The sequence below is a fragment of the Simochromis diagramma genome, unplaced genomic scaffold (assembly GCF_900408965.1).
Source record: "Simochromis diagramma unplaced genomic scaffold, fSimDia1.1 OVJJ01000685.1, whole genome shotgun sequence".
NCBI lineage: Eukaryota > Metazoa > Chordata > Actinopteri > Cichliformes > Cichlidae > Simochromis > Simochromis diagramma.
Window position 1 is genome coordinate 18,170,309 of NW_024387477.1, and position 23,997 is coordinate 18,194,305.

General features: G+C 42.1%; 1 protein-coding gene across 7 annotated transcripts in view; it reads right to left on the minus strand.

Moving 5' to 3' along the window:
- atp8a1 (ATPase phospholipid transporting 8A1) overlaps positions 1-23,997 on the minus strand; it is a 109,852-nt gene that overhangs the window by 6,863 nt on the left and 78,992 nt on the right. For all 7 annotated transcript variants that reach the window (XM_040015849.1, XM_040015851.1, XM_040015847.1 and 4 more), the window contains 8 exons: positions 20,133-20,207; positions 18,723-18,845; positions 14,284-14,362; positions 13,154-13,215; positions 12,843-12,899; positions 12,432-12,539; positions 1,825-1,913; positions 1,365-1,457 (listed from right to left, as the gene is read on the minus strand). In XM_040015849.1, coding sequence (XP_039871783.1) covers positions 1,365-1,457; positions 1,825-1,913; positions 12,432-12,539; positions 12,843-12,899; positions 13,154-13,215; positions 14,284-14,362; positions 18,723-18,845; positions 20,133-20,207 — 686 coding nt within the window. The remainder of the gene's footprint in view (positions 1-1,364; positions 1,458-1,824; positions 1,914-12,431; positions 12,540-12,842; positions 12,900-13,153; positions 13,216-14,283; positions 14,363-18,722; positions 18,846-20,132; positions 20,208-23,997) is intronic.

The window sequence follows — 23,997 nt, forward strand, 5'->3', positions numbered from 1 at the left end:
AGAGAAAAAAAACAAAACCAAAAACGAGACAATCTCTCCTATGACACGATTACTGACATTACAGTCAAACTCCTGCAATTTAGCAGCAATTTGAAGATTTCTTTCCTTCACACAGGAATACTGCTGGCAGCAGAACCGGGGTATTAACAGCATTTTGAGGGATTTGGGAGGACAGAGATGACTTATCCTCCCGGATAATCTTCAAAATTCTGGGGAATGGTTCACATTTTGTGAAAGGAGCAATAATAGCCGAGGCATTAACTATGTAGTCTCGATAGCGTTGGGAGATATGACAGCCCGACACAACATAAATTCATCTTTTTGCCGTTCTGTTAATCTGAGCCATGTGAGTAACACTACAAATCAATAAAGAGTGCTTTAACCCAGGATTTGATTTCATAGGAGTTGCATCGATGTTACAAAGACTACCAATCTGTCATTTATATATGATAGATGAGCTAAAACAAAGGCTGTTATCTGGTTATTTTATCTGCTAATAAAGAAAGACTAATCGCTTATATCAAAACAAAGTTGCAAATTTGATGACAGAACGTTTCATACATATTCCTGCCTGCAATGTTTAATCGCTGGAATGCAAAATTTGCTGCCAATTTTCTTTCACGGCATAAATAACACAAGGTATTGTGTTGCACAAAAGCAACAATGCAAAGATGCAATTGTTGATGATCCAAAGTGCAAAGTAATTTACCTTCTTGAACACTCTGTACTCACTCAACAAAACAAATAAAGTCACTTTAGGACAGAAATTTTGGTTATTGGCACTTGAAGGAATTGTTGTTTTCACGTCATATGGTATTGATTGGAGAAGCAACTGACTTTGGCTAGTGCCGGGCATTCATTTTACTTGGTTTTAGGCACTTCTGTGTTATCACTTGCCAAAATCTGACACTGCCAGTGAGAATTACAACCTGACAATTACGAGTGTCATTATTTAGATCATTTGATAAATGTTCTCGGATGTCTAATGACTCCAAGACTACAAGGTACAAAGAAAGATATAAAAACAAATCAAAAACAAGTGCTGCTGAGCACTTTATTTATCGCGAGCAAAGACTGTAAATCTTCCTCGCCTACATGTGTGGGTACATGCACAGTAAAGAGAATGATAATGCACAATTTATTCGCTTCACATACAAACACAAACAAACACTTTTCTAGAGAAAAAGATTTTTTTAAACTATTATAATATTACACAGATTTTATCACCTTTTCTCACTGCTTAATGTTTTTGTAGGGACATAAATTTTCATCTACTTTTTATTAAACATAAATTTGATCTACTTTCAGACAAAATCCTGCTGTAAAGGCAAGAGTGGAGGAGCGGTAATGTGGTGTAACAGTACCTCTTTCCATGCACTACTGCTCCAGGGTCTTTAGATAGCGCCTCCAGCTCCTGCACCTCATCCACCAGGGTCTTAAAGAACGCCTTCTTCACACTGTAAATGAAACAAAGGTTTATAAAACCAGAATCGTACAGCAGATGTCTGAACACGACTGAACCTCCACAGGCTGATATTTAAAACCAGTTCGACCAATTCAAGCTGCTCGGAGTGAATCAGAAAATACAAAAACCCTGACATTACAAATTGCTCCTGACACCTCGAATCTGCGACAGGCTGATGTCAACCAGACCAGAAATGCAATATTTCGACTTGCAGAATGGAAACGCTAGAAACGTTTGGAAGTCTGGACAAAAACTTGGGCGGGAATTGCTTCAGGAGATATGAGAGATTCTGCAGGAATTTCCTGAACTGGATGTGCATTAGAGCGATGATGAGCGAGGAGAGCGGGGAGAAGACTCACACTTTGTAGGCCACGTCGAAAATCAGCGAGGTGACTGGGATGAAGAACAGGCCCATCCAGAAGACCCCTGAATTGAACATCATGTCCGCCTGCCACACACACACACACACACACACACACACACACACACACAATAGAAATCAGATCAGATAGAAACACAAGAGCTCCACAACCACTACCATCCTCTACAGCGCCACATATCCAAACACATACATAACAACAGCAGCCAAAAACACACGTTTTATTGTGGAAACAGAGAGAAGATGGGTCTAAATAACCGACTCAGTGTGGGTTAATCCTCCATGACTAAATGATACCATGTTTTTGTTTGCATCCCCCTCCACAGGGCGGAGGAAGTACCTGTGATCTATTTAGACAGCGGTATCTCTTTCAAAGGAAAACAGCTCAGATGTGAGCCGTGCTGAGAGCTCCCGTCGGTGCGTCAGTGCAGACACAGAAACGCCTTCTGCGGTGCGTCGACTGCAGCAGCCACTCGATCTAAGTGAGTGTTGATGAAGTGTAATGTATGTAATTATGTGAGTTCAGGTTTAATGTTGGATTCCAGACATTAATGTTGGCAGTTTATCACTCCAGAAAACCAAAAGCAGTTAAAGATGTCTTGTTCAGCGGCTTTAAATGGGTTACCGAAAGCTAGTTTATAATGTTTGGCTCATTTCTTATGTGTTTCTTGTACAGCTGCACGAACAGTCGTTGTTATTGTAGAATAATTTGCAAATAGTTGTCTTGATTAACTGTTTGGCCTTAATGTCAGACAATTATGTGAAATCCCCATTACATACAAAAAAAAAAAAAAAGGTTCATTGTCTCCAACATATCATAAATTTTGAGTTGAATAAAAGTTCAGACAGAAATCATTCCCTCCGTTTTCACATAAATCCTCCAAATGATATTTAAACACAGTAAGTTAGCAATGTTCATGTTTGAGTAATGGGGTTACTTTCTGTGTCCAGGGTGCCGGGAAGGCAGTGGGTCGTTCTGGTGGGGGCAACAACCTTTAAGCTATGAGTGTGAGGATGATGTTTGCTTTGGCCCACTGCAGTGAGACTATCTGTCATTACATGTCAAACTGCAAAACTGGCGGTCCTTGCATTGTAATGCGCCGCTTGTTTAAACTGCTAAGGCCCCCTCGACAGTGTCCTTCCTGTAACATGACACAGACATGGCCCTAAGGATGCACAGGCACGCACACACATACACACACATACACACACATACACACACATACACACCGATCAGTGTCAGAACTATCAAAGCGCTCAGGTTTGCTCAAATGAGCTAATCTGTTCGCCATTACCTGCAAATTGACTTTGATGTCTGACAAAACACCGGGGGAGAGGAAACCCCAAATGACAGGAAATCAAAAATGTTTTTTCCCTACAGTTTGAGATGGGACACGGATGAATAGAGCTTTTCTGTGTCACCTGGAGGCTGAAAATGCACAAGATGAGGGAAAATTGCTGTGAAGCACGAGATATTTTCACATCAATTTTGAAATTACGCACCCCCGGTGGAAACATTTACTGTTTTTTTGTGTTAAGTCAGTTTAATTATTTTTGTTTTCATCCGCTGTATCGTGCCTTTTGATGGGGGTGTTTAAGCTGTCCTGAGACGTATCAAAGAGTTTAGAAAAATAAACCTTTTAGTCGTTCTCAAACCGAACAATATTTATACTTCTCCGTATTTAAATCTGAGCAATGTAAACATACAAAGGCCTGATGCTTCCACTCTCAAGTTTACCCTAAAATTCAATTATTCTGATGATGACATTTGATATAATAATTTCTACTGCATGCTGAGAAAGCAACATAGCAATGCCAGACCTAAACAAACAGCATTAATCATTCTCAGTTTGTTATTTTTGCACCAAATTTTAAAAATCCAAACAGATCTGACCAGTTGCAAACAACAAATGTTTGCCTTCAGGCATCTGGAAAGGCTCCAATACTACAAGCGGGGCCATCAGAGTTGGTAGATGCTAGCAATGTCTCATTCCAGGGGCCCCCTGGGAGCTGGACAGGGTGAGAGAGGTCCGGGGAGCAGGGCTGTATTTTTAGGACAAACCAATAAACTTGTCTGGCTGGACAGACAGTAGTGTCTGCTGGCATGGAAGGGTGTGTTTTGACAGGCATTGACCCCCTCGTGGCCACACACCCACACACAGACGGACTAAACGCCAGACTAGACACACAGAAGCAATCATACACACACATATGTTGACACACACAAAATGCTGAGCAGTGCAAACACTGCTGTTATTTACTTTGAGCCACACTGTGTCAAACTTGGTTTGAGGTATTCAGCCTTATATGATAAATATGCAGTGAATCATATGCTACGTGGCACGTTTGCATTTCCTCTGCTCTTTCTTTTTAGGTTATGTCCTTGTGGTCCAGTCATGGTAATAGACAGAGGGCAATCAGGGTGTCTGCTGAAACAGCGCAACAACAATATATTTTGCATGTTTTACCTCTAGTCCATGAAATCTGTTTTGGTTTCAGCAATGGCGCCAGTGTTGGGTTGATAAATTCATGCTACATTCCTAATAATGGGTTAGAAATTGGTTGGTTGTTGCAATGAGATGGTCATCCTAACTCATCCTTCTCACACTGTCAGAATTTTCTCCTAGGCCAGACCTTCCCAAAGTGTGGTGCCCACCCCCTAGGGGGGCGTAGAGCCATTGCAGGGGGGGGGCGCGGTATGAAGAGGGGAAAAAAGAAACCGCTTGGACACTGCTAGCACGGGGCGCCCACACAAACGCAAAGCAGGAGATGAAGCATTGCTGAATATGTTTACAAACCAACTTCATTCTAAGCCAAAGACTAGAAAATACGGTGAAGCACATCTGCCCTTTGGCTTCACCTGCACAGGTGCCGAGGTAGGTCTCCCTGCAGGATTGGTTTTCCCCTGCATCAGGAGCAGCGCTGGGTTCTCCAAATCACGGACAAACAGGATCCCACGTTGGTGATTTTTACTTTACAAACACTTGTTGTAATGACTAACTACTCCTGACATGTTGGAGATGTTTGCTCTTTATACAGTAAAGTTACAGTGGGATACAAATAACATCAGGCTGATCCTGCCACGATTTGTTCCCCCTGTTCAAATCACGGACAAACAGGATCACAGATGTTTATGTTTTTGAACCCATTTTGCACAGAGAGGCATTTTTGAAAAATGTATTGATAACAGTGTTGAATATTATTACACAGGAAAAAAACAACTACATGTAAAATAATGACACCTGTGACGCCTCTGCCTTTGTAAATGGAGGGACAGTAACTGCGTGTAAAACCTGCAGACAGTCAGATTAACAGCATTTCTTCTCTATCTGCCATTCTGCTATTCATCTCATGTAAACAATAACGTGGCCACAGCGTGACGTGAATAAAGGCACATACCTTTGACGTTGCGTGACGAACTCTGTATTCCTCGTCACACGTAAACGCAAAAAAGGAGTTTAAAAAAATCTCCGTTTTCGGTGATTCGAAACATCGTTTACGTGGATGAAACAGCTGCGTTTTCAAAAATACCCGTGTAGGTGCGGACGCAGCGTAAAAGAGTTAGTAGTTTATTTTATTACTACCTGTAATTTATTGCAGTTTACTTGTATTTGCTTAATTGTTTGCTGAATGTTTGAGGTGTGAAATAAACTGCAATGGAGCAAAATATGTGTGTGTGTGGCGAACCTTTTTCTTGTAAAACGAAGGGGGGCCTAGCAAAAACAGTTTGGGAACCGCTGTCCTAGGCCATCCGCACTGGAAGCAATTCACTCATCGTGCTCTGCTTTAAAGCTGACGGCTGGACGCTTGCAGACATTGCCGGATCTGGTTCATTTGGTAACCTTATGCTGTATCTTCTATCCACTAATATATCAGTCAGCAGCATCCTGTACTCACACTGGTAGACGTTTCTCTCTTGTCCCGCCCACTTTACGTCACCAGCAGTTATTTTGCTCTTAGTTGACTTAAGTTAATGAATTCACCAAGTTTCTACAGCCTCTGGTCGTCTTTCGCTGCTAATTACTTCCAATGTGGACACAGCTTAAGTGTATAAACCCACTGAATGTGCTAGTCAGCATTTCTACTGAATCCAAATGTGACGGTGTGGCGGTAAGAGAAGTAGCCAGAGAATTAAAACGCTGTTTTTTCCTACTTTTGGACAGTGTTGATGACCTGTTTATAACGGGCAGCAAATCAAAACAAACTGGACTGAAGGTTGTCCTTAAAAGGCAGAGGAGATAAAGCAGCTTGTCTGAGGGGCTTTATTAACCCCCATTACAACATAATTAAGGATTATTTTGGACTGTGTATCATGCAAAACCAGTGTGATGAATAGTAAAAAGCAGTTAAAAATCTGCCCCTACAAAGCTGATCAGGGGCCAGTGAACAAAATCAGAGCTGTGTCTGCTTATCAAGGTGGAATCTGAATGAAGAGGTTCCAGGAAAAAAAGTAATTTGTGATCTGCAAATCTACCTTGTTTAAACAAAAGTTTAAACATACAGAACATCAAAAATGTAACTTTATTGAAAGACGTAAATCCTTTAACTTCAGAAAAAAGCTTCAAGGGAAAACTCAAAAGTATTTTAGGATTGTTTTTCCATCAAGACTTGAACCTTGATCCTAGGCATGAGCAGCCAGGTGCTCATGCCTAAGAAAGCCCATAGTCTCAGCAGCTTGAATTATGCTAATACCTGCCATTGTAATGGTAAATGTGAGCTGAGTTTGTCCACTGCTCCACTATTCACTCCACAGGCCCAAGATATGCTCTGGATTCTGCAAACAAGACTGTGAAAAGGCAACTTCATAACACTTAGCAGCTGCATCCAAGAGATGCTAATATTCAGACAGTGGCAGTTTGAGTACACAGAGCTTCTGTGTTTGACGTTTTCTTTTTGCTTTCAGGTAGGCTGAGAGGAGACGGGTTAGACTAATATGCTACATCCTGTCTTCGACTTCAGTCTGCATCTATGTTTTTTCCCTCAACTGGCTTGACCGGACACCAATGTACATGTCGGCTTCAAGGAGAGAAGGGAAATTGAAGGTGAAAGTATATATTTGGCCAAGTGTGGTTTCAACCCTCAGCGGCCTTTCTTGTGCAAATACAAAGTTCAGACTTGTTATGGAAGCATAGCTAGCAATCCGATAACAGAAGGGTATGAAACGCAAAAATCGTCCAACAAAGGCAATAAAACGGCGAACAGGGAGCCTTAGTAAGACAAGAAAAGTCCACTACTTCTACATATGTCATCAGCAGAGACACACACCCACCCAAAAAATGCAGAATATGGAAAACAAACAACTTCCTCTGTTGTATTTTTCATCGACTCCATGTTATTTTTGTGTTGCTTAATAAAGACAGCAGGAAAAGCAGAGAAACATATAACTTATGACTTTTATAAACACAAGTCAGCAGTCTCACAGCCAACTCCACATGTGGCATTAATAATAACTGTTCTCTTTACTCTTACTGTACATTTAATTAGGTAATTACACTAAATGTGTGTTGTGGTGCTTGTCAATCATTAGACAAGAACACTCTTCAGTCTTGAAGGAGGATTATAAGAATTAAGGGACAAAGGCAGCCTCAACGATGTGGAATAATATTTCTAATATTTCAAAAAAGTTAAATAGTCAGGAAGATATACCAATTATAGGGCAGGTTTTGGGGGGATTGTGACAATAATTCTAATCTGTGAACAGACTTTGCAGTCAGATCTGATAACCTGCCGTGTTTCCTTGCACTGTTGTGTGTTTGTTTTGTAAAGAAAAGCTCATTAGGACTTTTATTTCACAGACAAGAGCATTCATCACGGGCAGGACTTTTGGCGCTTGGAGGAAATTTGGCAGTGAACACTCAAATCTTAGATTCCTTTTCAGGTATGCTACAAACAATAATAAACAACTGTAACTGAAAGCTAAATATGACAGATGATGGATTAGCGGTTTCAGACAGGTTTCAGCTTTCGCTGAGGTAGGGTTTTCCTCCACCCTATGCTGAAATAAGCAGATATGAGTGATCCCCTGCAAGTTCAAATGCATAAAGCCCAAAATACAATGACAGAGTAAAATATGCCAAGTTACTGGTACTGTCGTTTATGAAAGCAGTAAGCACTTTTTAAAGCTACTACAAATAAATAACTGAATTTTTTAGAAAATCCATGTCTGTGTTTTTAATATGACATCCAACCATCCATCCGTCCATTTTCTCCCACTTATCCGATTCACAGCTGTCGAGTCTACCACAGAGACTGCAAACCTATTGCAGAGCTACCACAGAGTAACAGACAACCACTGACACATTCACACCTATGGCCAATTTAGAGTCACCAATTTGACCTAAAGTGAATGTGTTTGGTACCCAGAGAGATCCCACACAGACAAGTCCGAAGAAAGTTCCCAATTCAAACCCACGACCTTCTGGCTGGGATGCACGCAGCACGCTGATGCGCATTTTATGGAGCGTAGTTTAGATAAATGACACTGATTCACGCTTACTGATAGCTTGAACTCTTGCAGCTCTTCCATTCCATTCAATGGTGCAATAGACCTCAATACTTGAAATGTGCAATTCACTTGTATTTTTATTCCTATTTATTCTATTTATCCCCTTCGTATATTTTATTTATATATGTCTCTGTATTTATATGTGTGTGTGTGTGTGTGTGTGTGTGTGTGTGTGTGTGTGTGTGTGTGTGTGTATAATATTCTGTAACTGTAACTTCTGTCGGTGCTGTGCTTTTGGAAACCGAATTTCCCAGAGGAACCCACCCGAGGGATTAATAAAGTTTTATCTTATCTTATCTTATTTTCCTCCATTACTGCATTAATATTTTCTGTTTACAAGTTGCTTCACTGCTTCAAAATAGAGCAGATATTTCAGGAGGCGTACTCTGAGGGGGAATAAAGTGGCTAACAGACGACTGAAGACAGGAGCGATGTAGTGGTTTGGTAGAAGAGTTTAACTAATGTTAAACTAAATAAAAACAGTCCTGAATAAAAACCATTCATAATAGTCACTAAGCTGATCTGTTTCTCTAGAAATTGTTTTCATTCTTGTCCATGTCACACAGGCTGTCACAGAAAGCCCTGTGTATTCCTGGCCTGCTACACATCAACAAACATCTTTGCAAAGCTATTCCTTTTTGAAAAATAAGAGTCTCTGAGCAGAAACTGAAGAATCCGTTGCAGTGTAAAATCCATATGCTGATAACAAGCACTTGAGTCTGACTGAGTGATAGATGCTCCGCTGCAGCTTGCAGCAGAAATTGGAAAACAGCAGAGGTGTGAGCAGAGAGAGGGAGACAGCTGCATTGATAGCACAGGCATGCCAGCAGGCAACAGGTCAGTGCGACAGAGTGTGCATGAGACATCTCCTGAGGTGCAGCTAAGCCGCTTAGTGTGGCAGATTACGCTGCCTGAACAGAATAATCTGACATTTTCTTTTGATATTTGTTTCAGACTTCTGTGAGGTGATCATTTGGGACAAAGCCATTCTCAGGGAGTACCTGTGAAAACCATACGAGCTGTTTCGGGGTGTTTGGACGATTGAGCCGGCACCTGCCCGGTCATACGTCCAAAGAATATTTTGCCTGACATTGATGAATGGGTTCTTGTGAAGCCGAGTGCTGCTTAACATGTTAAAGGTGGTGAGCTGGGTTGTGTGTGAGAGCCGAGGCAGGAGTGGAAGGGGAAGGGAGTTCTGGTGTCTGTTATGCTGTAGGCCCTCGGGCAGTTTTTCAGCTGGCAGAGATGGGGTGGGGTGAACAAAAGGAGAAGGCAGGAAAAAGCCGAGAGCATAAAAGAAAGTAGATATAAAGGACAGAGAGCGCTTTTTCTTCTTCTTCTTTTTACCTTCAAGTACACATTAGGGAGGCTATGGTGAAATATGCGGGGCTTCATCAGGGTTGTGAATAATCCTACTCTTCAGAGGCTACAAGGTCTTGGAAGTGGCGCCTGTGTCTCTGATTCCTTCTCGAGTTTCAGAGATGTGTCCCTGTTTGATGATATACTGGCATCCCTGAGTTAGGGCTGGGCATAGAGTTACCCACCACCCAGAGGACACCATTACTGTCTTCAGTCAAGTGCTGCAGGGTATGGATGAAAGCAGCAGGCTTCACAGACAGGGGATAGAATTAAGCTAATATACCTACTCTGTGTGTGTGTGTGTGTGTGTGTGTGTGTGTGTGTGTGTGTGTGTGTGTGTGTGTGTGTGTGTGTGAGTAGTACACTGAGCCCAGTGAGGGTAAAGCAGTCAGCATTTCTGTACATGTGCACCTACTTATGTTATTTACTGTGTCACGCACAAACAAGTACCCAAAACATGTGGAGTTATTGTACGCCAAACATACTGTTGCAGTGGTAAAACCTCTGTCAGATGAGAATACTACATGCAACTAGACGCAACATAGAAATTCTTTCTTCAGTCCAAAGGTTAACAAAGAAAATCTGCCACAGAGATCTTCCTTTCCAAAAGCAAAACCTGCAATCATCTCCCCAACAGAACTGATCAGAGATGAAGGACATCTGACTCAGAATTGTAGCTCCTACAGGGATTGTGTGACATTCTGGGAAAAATCCTCGGCTTTCTGGCAGAATGTTTGAAGAGAAGATTGATACCATTCTTATATCTCTGTGGTATATATGAATGTACACAAGCCGGAGGTTAATCTGGCTAAATATAGAGACTGGAAGCAGGGGCTATCCAAAAATCACCACTTAACATGCTCTATCTCATTTGTTTGATCTGTACAAAAACCGAAGTGTAAAAATAATATTTTACTGCTTTCATATGTGCAGGATTATTGCTCTGTGAGCCAAAATAACATTAAGCACGCACACTCTGTAAAAAAAAGAGACGTGTTTGGATTTTATACCGATTAAACAAACAGGACATATTGTGTTAATCAGTGAGCTTTGTAGGTGCTAGTAGGTGGATCCTGTTACTGGCAAACAAAACTGCAGCCTGCAACCAGTCTTACTGCTAGACTAAGCCAACTGTCTGCTGGCTGTATTAATATATCTAACAGACGTTACTCATTTTCACCATTTAATTAAATGTCAAACTCTTTCCAAAAATAATAATTTACTGAGCAATAATACATGAAAAAAGACCCAATCCTCAATCTGAGAAACAAAAAATAAGGCTTTTCTCCTCAGGCAGACGCAGCCTGCCGTTTCTGAAGTTCATGGTCATTTACCAAAATATAACTGTGCACAGACATTTTTCACTTCTATTCAGCTTCACATAAGGCAGTGCACTGTAGCTGTTTATTATGAGACAATATGTTCAGAGGATTTTAATCCACTAACTCAGCGTGTCCACATAAAATATACCCGGACTGAGTTTCACAAGCCATTTTTCTTCCTTTTATTTCTACATTTAACATTTCCCTGAACAATCTCAAGCGGTCTGAAATGCCCACAAATAATCAAACAGTGATGAATGTGTTACATTTTACATGTTAGCTGAGGCCTCGGATGCATAAAGTATTCATCTCAAATTGGGCACACAGGACGAATAAAGTTTTGTTTAAGTAATAAAACCCCAAGTTTTTCTTACTTGTCAACAAGACTAAAACCCACTTTTGTTTTTAAGGAACAGTTTCACATTAGGTGAATTGTGGAGGGATCTCTACACAGCACCTCTGCAAAGACAACATTTGTTGTAAGATGTTATTTTCCTCTGCTGCAGGCAGCTCTTTTCTTTGAATGGTTTCCTGCAGTGTTATTGTTACGCAATGAAAAGATGCCTCAGTCTCCTGCCCACAATGTACTGGGAAATTTCACCTGTTTAATAGGTTCCCATTAACCACCTGTGGTGACAGTTACAGTAGTTACATTCACACGTAAATACCGGGTCCTAAAAGGAAAAAAGTAAAGAAAATATTTGAATAATTAAAACTTTTCTGGGCCTTGGTGTAGTCCCTCATTTCTTTCTCCGTCTGACAAAAAGCAATTTTACCTCCTCTGTCTTTAAGACAACTTTCTTCCAAGTTGTTGTCCCACATAAACAGAAGGTTTTAACCGCAGGTGTACCTGCTGAAACCACAGCCAGAGCTCTTTGACATCTTTGATATCCAAGAGCAGAGAAACACTGAATGAAACCTGATGGCTAAAGCAGCCTTAAGCCTTTGTCTCATAGTGATGTTCAATACGAGCATCCAACACGAAAGAAAACGAGTGGAAGGATAATAGGACGGATCTGATTGATGTTCAAGGGGTTGAATGATTGTCGGGTACATTTTTAGGCTATCAGTCACCCGTGTCTCTCTTTGCTTAGCTTCTAGACTGCCTCACTGTTTCAGTTTCACCTGTGGATACTCAGAGCTGAGGGAGAAATTTTAACACAAACACAGGGCAAATTGGCCCAATTAAGTCATTAGGCAACACAAGCCAGAGGTCTGACAGTTTACACTCCTCTGGCTCTACTTACAAAGATCTTTTTTAAGGTTTTCCCACCAGCTCCTTTCTACAGAAAATGAATCATAAGGAGCTACAGATGTGTCTATAATAGCTGATTATATCAGCAGTTTCTTTTGGGACTGGGGGAAGCATGTGTACGTGTGCACGCCGGCATGTGTGTTTACCTCGCCTGACATGTCAGGTGCCAGAGGGATGAGGGGCCACAAGGAGGAATAGATAGCGAAAAACACCACCCACAGGCCGATGCTTCCCCAGATGGCGATGTGACTGAACTGTTAGGAGCAACCAGAGGACAGTAAGTATCACAAAAGGTTTTGTGATTTGAGCACTGCTACAATTTACTCGAGCCATTTTAATCACGCTTCCTTGGGCTTAAAACACTGAATGCTCTCCGGTAACTTAAAAGAGGTACCGTACATTTCACTTGGTTTACATTTACAAGCCTAGCGAGAACATACCATAAAGGGATTTAGCGATAAGAAGAGGATGTAAAATTAGTCACAGGTATCAGTGGCCACGTAAAAGTGAAAAGAGATAACAGAAGCATAGCAAAAGAGAAGGAGGACTCAACTTACCATGGTCCAAGACGAGGTTTCCAGGCCGGCTTTAAGACAAACTGTGATGACGACAAACTGCGGAGACACAAACCACATGTTCGTTCAGCAAAGAGGATCATGTGAAGTTCATCTCACATACCTGAATTCGCAATAAGAAAGCATTTTACTGGAAAAAACGAAACTGGAAAAGATCATCAGACGATTGAAGAGAAGAAGACAAGGAAATATAGCTGATGTTTATTCGCTGGCATTTAAGAACACTTGGCTCACACACCCGAACTCTGTAACACAGCAGAAACACTGCCAGGGAAGAAGACCGGTGCACTTACCGTGTAAACCATGTTGCCTAAGAGGAGATAGTCCGGAGTTCTTCCATTGCCAAAAACTGTATCTGTGAAGGGAATCAGCAGCAGAGGCTTTTAAGCTGTCCTTCTTCAGCTCTTAGGTTTCACATAGGGTAACACTTTAGGTACATCAATGTGAGTTTTGTCATAAAGTGCTTGGAGTGGAGCAGGGAACTAAAAGTAGAAACCACAGTCAAACGCTGCTTCCATTACTGTCCTTTGAGAGAGCCTGGAATGTTAATTTCAAGGCAGTATGTGTATGTAAATCCAGCAGAATTGGTGTCCATTAATCATATTCAAAAACGAAAAGTTCTGGCTAATTTAGTGCTGAAAGAGAGGGTAAAATTATTTTTCTGGCAACATTTTAATTAATTCTGCCATTAAAAAGGAATCCGATGCTTTTCGTATAACTTCCTAAATTAATAAGACTGAAATAAGCTGTGAGTCGCACAGACATATTGCTTCATACCGCCCAAGTGGGCCTGGGCTCTGGCTAAAATATCAACAGTGTGCACTGCCAGTAAAGAAAGAGAGGCTCCCTTTCCCTTTACTTCCGGCTGGTCACATGTCTTGTGTGCGCTGAGGCTTTGCTGACAGCCTGTCAGTCACAGTGAGGGGCTTGGCGCCTTTTGTTTGGAGAGCAGGCCCAAGCTTGTGTGGTCCTTAGCTCCAGCCAGCCAAGACTTACCGGCTCAAAGATCCCTATTCTCTCTGCACATACACCCACACACACACAGAGACCATCTCAACGTGCCAAACATGCACAATTGACCTTCTATGGATCAATAAAGTTATTTGCACTCACGAAGCTCTCTGTTTGAATAAAAACATCATTTTGGCCACAGAGAAAGCACCTGATTGGGTCTATGTTATCTATCAAAGCTAAGTAAGTGCCAATAACTGCACGCTAAAGCATTTCAGCAGTCATTAGGGCAAACATGAACATGGGCTTGTTATTGCGTGTCCCTCGGACTGGAGCACACACATGTTTGCAATTCATGACTGGATGGTTGAAAAGAGAACTAATTAAGACAAAATACGTGTCTTTGACTGTCCTCCTTATTTATGCGCCAGGTCCACCGAGAGCCGTGGAGGAGTCTCTGGGAGCTACTTACCATGCTGGAAGGCTTTAAGGGGGAACCAGAAGAGGATGACGGAGTGGAAGAGGCCGTTCAGACAATGGGCCCAGAAGACCTGCAAAAAAGAGGGAAGAGGGATGGAGGGAAAGGATGTATAGGAGGGGGAGGACAGGGGAGGGGGAGGTTGGACAGCAAGAGATTCCAATAAGAGGGTGAGAGGGGGAGAGAGTGGAAAAAAAGCATGAGAAAAGGGTGTTGGGAGCTCCAGCTTTCCAAGTGACCCCTGACCTGGGCCCTTTGTGCCAGCCAGGCGCTAGGCTAAGTGGCGGTTTTGTCGGGGCCTCCATGCTGAATGGCCGCCCCGCTGACAGACACGTTGTATATCCTCTGTGTGTTATGGGGGAGAAAGAGGTTGCTGAATGTGTTCATGGGCAGTTAAAGCTAATACAAGTTTGCACATTTTCCCTGTAGTCAAGAATAAATTAAAACAAAAAGAATCAGTGGGTGTAAGAAAAATACACATACTCATCTCAACAACACAAACACTGTATAACATTAATGTATGAGCTGCCAGTGTGAGGGTTTCCTCTCATTAGATTTCATTAGGCTTCGGCCCTTTCATGTGAGGATTTTAACTGGTGTAGTAATAAATGACAGCAGAGTTTAAAAAAGCAAAAATAAATCTAGAAACACACACAGGGAGACTGACAGGCCTGACAGAGATTAAACTGTTTTCACGGTAATTATTAAGAGCCTGCTGGAAAACCGTGGACCGCAGTCTGCGTGTGCGTCTGTCTACGCAGGCATGTAGACTTGAATCGTTTACATCCATACTGTCTCTCTCTCTCTCTCTCTCCAAAGCCGCGTTGCTTCAAATTCACATTATGCGACGCGATGGCCAAACAAAACACTAATGGGTGATGTACCATGAAACAGCCGTGAAAATCCTTTCTGCCAAAAAACACTCCATATTTGTGCCGCCTTTCCCCCGCTGTGCTAACACAGACGCTGCTGTGAATCCTGAGAAAATTTGTCGAGATTAAAGGGCAGATGGAGCAGGGCATTAAAAAATCAAAAGCAAACGGGGGAAAGCATCACGTTTTAGTATCTGGCTTGTTTTAAAAAGGCTCGCTTTTCAACAACTTCAGCAAACCTGTCAGTGAAATATTAAACACTACTTATACAAGATGAATTACACATCCTGGAAACTCACTTTCTGTATGTTGTGGTCTTCAGAACAGCTATTCGCACTATTTTACTGTGTAGGGTTACTTGAGATCATCTGGCTGGAAAATGAATGGGCACAGTGAAGGAACAAGTCCTGCTCTAATCTACGCTACGGGCTTGTTTTTGGTCGCTGTAGCACAACCTCCTCATCTAAAGTCCTTTAGCAGCCACCCCCAATCCTGGATTACCTCACTCTCCCACTGTGTACACAAAACCCAATACACTGAGTGAGGGCCAGCCAAAGCAAACCCCCACTCCTCTATCTCTGTGGTCAAATGTGTATTAAATTATCACCAATGTTACAATCACATGTTTATGCCAATTAGCCTCCCACTGGCAGGCTCAGCTCTCTACCAGCCTCCTCCCCAGCTATCTCAATCCCAAACTCTGTGGGAGTGTAAGCCAGCCCCAGTTTCCGCTCTATCATAATGAATGCTAATGAAATCAATAAATGCTCATAATCATTTGTCACAGTAGGATCCTCCCTTTCGCCCCTCCAGCCACCAGGCTCTTTTCTTTCTTGTTACGCAGCAAGTTGCTGGGGCAAGAATACGCTCCGAATGAATGCCTCGTCTGTCCTGCAAATATTCGGCCCTTTGTCAGAATCCTAATTGCCAAAAACAAAAATAAAAAGAAGAACCTAAACCACACGAAGGCCAGTAATTAATATCGAGCCAAATATTTCCAGAGTTGCTCCCACGCTTCCTGTTTCAGTTTTGAGGAAAACCGTATGCAAGAGAAGTAATGGTGCTATGTAGGAGGTGATAGCTTCTGGTAAACTGCTGTGATCACCGAGGCCGCACGAAGGGGAACGTGGTTTATTAGGGCGGTTTAGGTGTCTAGAATTTGTAATTAAAAGTGAATGAGCGACACAGCTGAAGCCACGCCTGAAGTTTCTAACACCCTCCGTCTCTCCCTTCTCGCACCTCAACACAAACAGCTTTAATTCACAAAGACAGTATCTGTTGTGTACAAAAGAGCCGGGCGAGCAGAAAGACAGGCTTCGAGGGGCCAAATTCCTGCTGGATTTTCTCGCCTCGCCTCGGGCCAGCTGCAAGGAAAATATCTCGGGAATAGAGTGGACAAGCCAGCAAAAACAACCTGCTGACCTGGCCAAGTCATCATTTATGAGTCTTGGAAAATGTGGCCCAAACAAAAATGGAGGTTCATTTGCTTCTAACTATCACATGAATATTTTTATGATTCCTTTTTTTGGCACCAGAAACTTAATGAAGTCTTCGCAAAAAGCTAATTAAAGGGAAATCCATCATACAACAGGATTCACAGAAAATGTCATGCGAGTTATGAAGCCGCTGTGGTCATAAATCATTAAAGTATGATTAATAATAAAACAATTGTGAATCATAAAATCTGAAGTGATGTGCAAAGAACACAGGGCGCTTGGTTCACATTTAGTCTGTTTGTTTTTCTGTGAAATGACCTATTTTTTCCATTTCATTTAGATAGTCAGCACACATCCACTCACTGCTGTTATGCCAATTTATCAACTGTGACATTACAGTCTTTAAATGTTATATATATATTTCACACTGCTGGGAAAAGCTTTTTGCTGTATTAAAAATGTGTGACATTAGCAGGGCTACACCTAATGTTCACGATATGTTTTTCTTACTTAAACAAAGGCTAATTGTGTGCAACAGCTGCTCTACAGACACTTACTGATTAATCATATCATGTATATTTACAAAAACACAAGATTCAAAGCTACAACTTTACGAGACGTTTCAATCTTAACGCTGCCTTCTGTCACTTTTAAGTGTGTAGCTAAGAAACAAACTTCTGAAAGGTTATAATTTAATGTGGTAGAAAAATTTACATACTTAGAAGTACAAATTGTGCCAAAGATAAAGCAGGAGGTGTTGTTAGTGCCAGTTCTAACCAGTGTGATCATGGAGTCAGTGACAGATGGATGCATCTGCCTGTGTCAGCAAGTGTCAGATATTTTAAAACGAATGTGTTATCAAAGCAACTTTATCCTTTACACGTGTTCTTGAAAAAAATAGAAACTACATGCAAGACAAGTACTAAGGTATACTTGTTATACTTGGTAAACAACCTCTTCCTGTGTATTTGTACTCTGATATCATGCAGAGCAGACTGGCGATCCAGCTGTTAGGTGTAATATTAACATGCTAATGTACTAGAGCCTCTTATGGACTAACCAGCTGTTTTTTAATAGTAGGATCAGATGCTACATTTAAATTTTATCTATTTTATTTATTATCTGTAACAATTCATCACAAATCAGAACAAATGAGCTAAACGCTCATGTTCATTGGGACGCATTTTAAAATGGCTTTTTTAAAAACAGAAGTGAGTATTTCTCGAACTCGGGATCGGACCATCGTCATCTGATCCGTGCAGTCCGGTATTGTGTGGCTTAAATGCGATCTGATAGGCTTCTAAGAGAACAAAAAAAACACCTCACTTAAACAAATTGCATAATTTTCTGCGACAAATGCCATTACACAGTGACAGCACACTCTCTCTACTCCCTCCTTTTCTGCTGCCATCTCCCAACAGATCTGAGCTTCCATGCCCGTGACCACCATGGCCAATCTGCTTTTAATCCACCTCCATGTGCTGCTAACCAGGTCACCACGCCTGTGAGGAGGGTCCAGGAGTCTCTGGCTCAGCATGGAGAAAGGACGAGACGACTTTATTACCAGTTGAAGGGGGAAGCTAACAGACAGCCCCCGCAACCAGACAGAACAGGTCAAGCCAGGCCAAACCAGGCTACGACTGGATACCCACAAACTGCAGCTGCCAGGTCACTGAGACGTCAACACAACAGATCGCTGTCCTGTTATTAATGTGATTTCATTACTGGGACTTTTAACCTTTTAATTTAGTGGAGAACAAAATTAATTCCCAATCATAAAAGGTACAATAAAAAGGAACATAACATACTTTAGTACAAGTTTGTTGTTGTTGTCACTTAATTTGAGCAGAATTAAAGAAATGGCTGTTACCGACACTGGGCTGTTGAAGCATGTCAGTAAAGCTAACAGTATTAATGACATACTACGTCTATGGAAAATACTGTTACACCCACATACTGTTAGACTTTACATGAAATATATTCACAGAACATGATACTTATACTTAGGACTGCAATGAAGAGCAAACTGAGAAAAATAATTAATCTAAAAGTACTGAAATCTGTTTTACGTGTTACAGGAAACATCCACATAGATAACATACATGTGATAAGAGGATCAAATTACCTTGGTATTGAAGCCCATGGCATTCTGGGAGGTTTTGTAGAGCTCTGGGTATTTCAGCATATTCTCTTTCCTGCAGGAGCGCTCAAATATTCCCAGAGTGAGAGGAGGCAAGGCAGTGAAGATCTACAAAAAAAAACACACCCGCAGACGTGCACAAACACACAGTGATAAATCTGATATGAAATAATATGATTTTGCTAAAAATATCTCCCTTTAAAGCTGCCACAGTAAATCTGACCTCCAACATCCTGTCAAAGCTCTGTTTCATTTTGTTCTCCACTTGCTGCACTCTTAATTTTACTTCACTGAAGACTGGCTGACCTTATTTTGATTTGTCATGCTTTAAGTCTGTTCATATGCAAAAACCATCTCCAATGAGCATCTGCGGTCTCCTTGACTGAGGAGCAGGTATTTAAAGCATCATTTCGTGGTGGTGTTGTAATGTTCTGTGTAGCAGCTGCTGAGAGAGGAAGGATGCTATTTGTGTAGCTCAAGTGATTCAGTTGGTGTGAGTTCCCTCCAGGCCCATCTGGAGTGGGAGTCTTCAGGCCTCAGTCGGCAGGACCAGTGGGCTACAGGACATGCTCCACTGGCTTCTTTTCTTATTCAGAGCCAGGCTGAGGAAGACCTCCTTTGAGGGGCAGATTCAGCCCACTGCCTCTAACAGACTCCCACTGAGCCAATGGAATTCCCTCAGTTTTTGATAAAGTGAAAGACTGAAGCTTTTTCCCACAACCAAAACAGCGCTGGTTACAAAGTGTGGGAGTGTGGGGCAAAGGGAGGATATTATGAACCAGGGCAAAAGGCAGGGCTCAAATCTCAGTTTGTACCTGCCATAAATGACTTGCGCTTGAGGCCGATTGGGATTGTGGGGAAACTTCACTTCACACTTCTCTCATTCATTTTTGTTGATTGAATCGAGTTCATTTTTATAAACAGTTTAAAGTTACATGTTGACTCATTGTGGTCTTAACAGTATACTCTTAAACCTCAGACTACAGATGCACTTTTTTCCCTCCTGCTTAATTCATGACAGATATGAAATATGAGTTCATTAGGAGTGGTCCTGTTACGGCGCTCTGAGGGACTCCCTACATCAGCGGCCGGCTCTGCTCCAGTCTTCCTATTCTTATTATCGTTGAAACGTAGCTGCTCTTACTAACTATACTCTTTGGGGCAAGCGAAGCTGTTGTTCTTTCGCATTCAGTACATAGTTTAGGGCACACAGGGAATACGGGCTTGACAACGGGTCATAAATAAAGGAGAACTTTTTCAGGATGCTGATGACATAGTCACGCAATAAAGGGATCAGGCTTGAGGCACCACAGCTAATACGTTCTGTGTCAAAGAGGGGACAGAGGTAGAGGAGTAAAGTGGTCTCTATAGAGGCACATGTTTCTAAACACTCACCACATTGTACAAGCCGATGCACCAGCGTTCAAACAGAATCTGACCAGAGAAGCCATTGACGAATGCAAACCAGATCTAAGAAAGACAAAAAAATGAGTCAAAACAGCAACATAAGAACAGAAGAAATACAATCAGAGATTTATAATACAATCTTTTTTAAGAAGCCATCAACTTTAGTGGCAAACAATGAAGCTGAAGTGTTGTAACATTTGAAACATCTTTCAATGAGCACTGTCATTTTACGCTGAAAGCCATTTGCTCTCAGTTTTGATATTGAAAGCTTTAATCATAGAAGACGCTGCCACATTTACATGCAAGCAGCCATTTGCTCTTTCGGTGTAAGCTTTTCATTAGTGATTGCAAAGATAAGTGACATGATCAGATTTGAGACAGGATCACTGCATCTACAAACTAACGATCCACACGGCATCCTTCAATGTCTTTCTTATCCTACCATCAGATCAAAGGGAACGCAGCCTCCGCTGAGATTGCAATTATAGATAATAGAAAAGAAAAAAGTATGTTTCCCTTTAGTGTAAGGGAAAAAATAAATAACTGAATGATCCTTAAATTAAAGTGGTTTGGTTTTAAAGTGCTGACCTGTGATCAACCTGCGTCATTAGTTTAATTCAGACACAATTTTAACTTAAAAAAAAAAAAAAAACAGGCAGAAGGGCCAAATGAGAAAAAATGAGAGACGGCGGGAAAGCCAGGACCTCCAGGTGGCACCTCGGAGATGCAAAGTCTCCACTGGATTCATCACACGATTAACTTCTAACATATATCTTACCCACTGTTTTCCTCCATGATCTACCTGATGACATGTGGGTGACAGATGAGGTTAGTTCTAAGGCCAAAGTCAGGACTGCAGAACTCCTGAGTGATTGAGACTTTGATATATTGTGTCAGGAAAGGCAGACAGAGGTAATGTGAACCATGTGCTGAGTGGAAACGAGGCTTATCACCGTATTTTGATTAGCCACGCTTATTTGAGCAAAATAATGCCTCTAAGATGAAAGCAGAGCAATAGCTCCAATCTGGTAGGGAAATGGCACATACGTCGAATTTTTATTGGTGTAAAGCGGCTTTATCTGACATATCCTCGAGTAAATCTGACTGCACACCCTGAAAATTGTTTGCAGATTGTAAATCAGCAACTGCACCTTACAGAGTTACAGTTTGCAATGTTGCGGTCCTGGACAGACTCATGCCAAAACTGTCAAGAGAACATCAGGGGTGCTGCGTTTTGGCCATGGCCAACCAAGCATTTCCTCGCTTCATTTAACTTCATTATGAAGGCATGAACTGCTACAAATTCTCAGATTGAGACAAAGCCTGTTTCGGGGCCCCGCCTGCCGCTGCCACTGTCTACACGACCAATAATAATCTGCCACTGGTCCTTCCCATTTACTCCTGAAAGCATAGGCATGAAAACAAATGGTGAGGGGGGGATGTAGACGAATCCTCTGTTTGCCCCTACCCTGCCCCTCACCTTCCCCTCTCTGCCTCACCCACCCATCCCAGATCCCGCCATCAGGTGCACTCTACCATGTGTCTTTTAAAAGAGGGGGTCTGGTTTTAACCTCAGCTGAATGTGGGACTACATATGGCTGGACCAAGACTAAAAGATGAACAGTACAACCCCTGGCAAAGCACAGAGAAATATATTCAGATGCCAGTGCGGTGGGTTGTGGGTAGACGGAGCCCAAGCTATGAGCCAGGTTCATCCATTAGCTCAAGCGACGGTAACGAGAGGCTAGCGGGTAGGTCAAACTGCTGAATTAATTACAGCTCTGCTCAATGAGGGTCTGGGCTGATATATTGTTGTGCTAAGTTAAAAAAGACTCCTATTCATAGCTTGAGGTAACTGCTTCTGTGTGAGTGTTTTGGCCTGGTCTCTCGGGTCCCAATAGCTTCCCTCTCTCTTTCTCACTCTCTCCGTCTCTTGAGGGACAGATGCATTGATTTGCTCATTAGGGGAAGTACCAGGCCGGATTTTTCCTTCCCCTTTTCTTCTCCTCTTTGAGTGCCACTCAGCGAAGGGGTGTGGCTGGCCTCTCTCCCTCACTGCACATCATGAAAAACAGGGATAGAGGGAAACGGGAGCTGTAGAAAAAAGGAGGATTGGGCAAGGGCTAGGAGATAAGAAGACTTGCATATTCATCAGCAAATGAAAAATCATTGATTCCAGTGTTGCTTCACTGCTGTCTCCAAGTGGCTGGAGGGTGGGGGGGTGCGGGTATGACATTTGTCCCCAACAATGCGAGTCCTGACACTCTTAAGCTCAGCCCTGCAGGATTGTTAATGGAATTCATACACAAAGCAAGCACAGAATAAAGAGTCGCATAAAGAGGGAGCTGATAAATATGCTGGAAATATGTGGAGCTACAAACAGAAGCAGTCTCACAATGCCAGGCATGGCCTCCGTGGATTAATTCGGAGCTACTGGTCGGCAAGCTTTGCTCTGCTACTCGGAGCCGTCTCTGACTAAACTGAGCTCCACTGAATGAGCTTTCATGTAATTGCCTCATAAATGCCACTTGTCCATCAGCCCCCTCTGTAGCACCCTGGCAATGTGTCAATCAAAGCTGAGAGGCCAGCTGGCTCGCCCATGTGAACGGAGTTTCTATGGTTTCTTTTAAAAAGGGTCTCTTAGCTTTAATGTGGCTCAATTCCACTTTTTTGCTGCTGTTCTTCAATCACTCGAGGTTATAAATTATTCCCGAACTTTAGTTACTGGACACATTGTTTAAAAATGTTTGGCTACATGTTGCCGCCTTTTTTTCTCCTTCTGTTAAATCAAATGAAAATTCATAGCTCAAGCATGAATGTGCTTAAAGTGCTCTCTAACTGATTAGGAAAAGAAATGCCAATCACAACCAGCAGCCTCTAAAAAGTAAAAAGAAACACTGAGGTAGTTGTGCATGTCAGTCAATCATCCGCTGGAGTGACAGCCTTACATTCTGACTCACAATTAACTCTCTGTGAGCCACAGAAAATCTTGAACCGCTCCAAGAGCTTCAGACTAAGTTGTGCTCACATTCACGTCTTCCACAATAGGCCGAGAATCCTTCGCCCTCTTACTCCATGTGTCTTATAAGAAACCAAAGACCCCGTGGAAGCAGAGGGAGATGAAAAGAGGCTTAAACACAGGGTCTTCCTGCCCTGGCATTCAAATTGTAACCCACACTGTATGGGACAATGGTGCTGTGAACAAAAAGTTAAAATTCCCGTCAACATCCTCGATTCTGTTCTTGCAAGGCATCCCGAGAGTCGAGGGGAAAACATGCGAGCTCAAAAGTAAACCTATTAGTGCAACAAACGCTGCTTTGACTCATACCCCGGGGTTGCCGCTGTGTTAGATGTCAAGGTCTTACAACACGGGGACATTTCAAATACTGAACCAGCCAAATCGTGAAGAAATGTCCTATTATCTACTTCATTCCCCTGAAGGAGCCGAGCATGAGAGGGGGAGGGGACTTATGTTTTCAGAAAGCAACAAAAGGTGTACTGGAAAGAAGCTCGCCCTGCAGACAAAACTATCGATGTTATGTTCCAGTCGCTGGAAAAGGGCCTTTGAAAATGGACCTGGTATGTTTCAAAGGGAAGCAGTATTTGGTGGCACAAGGAAAAAGAAGAAAAGGATGCCGAGAAGAACACTGACCAGGTTTTGATGTTATCTGCCTTTTCTTTTAAACTTAAAAATCTAATTCCTAGTGATTGAGAAGCTAACGTTTACCCATGATTAAAAACAGAGACAACCAAGCGTAATCCAATTTTAAGATGTAAATGTCAAATGTAATGGATCGTGCCAACAGAAAATTACATTTGCTGAAAATTGAATTTTACTTTGAACTTGTTCTCT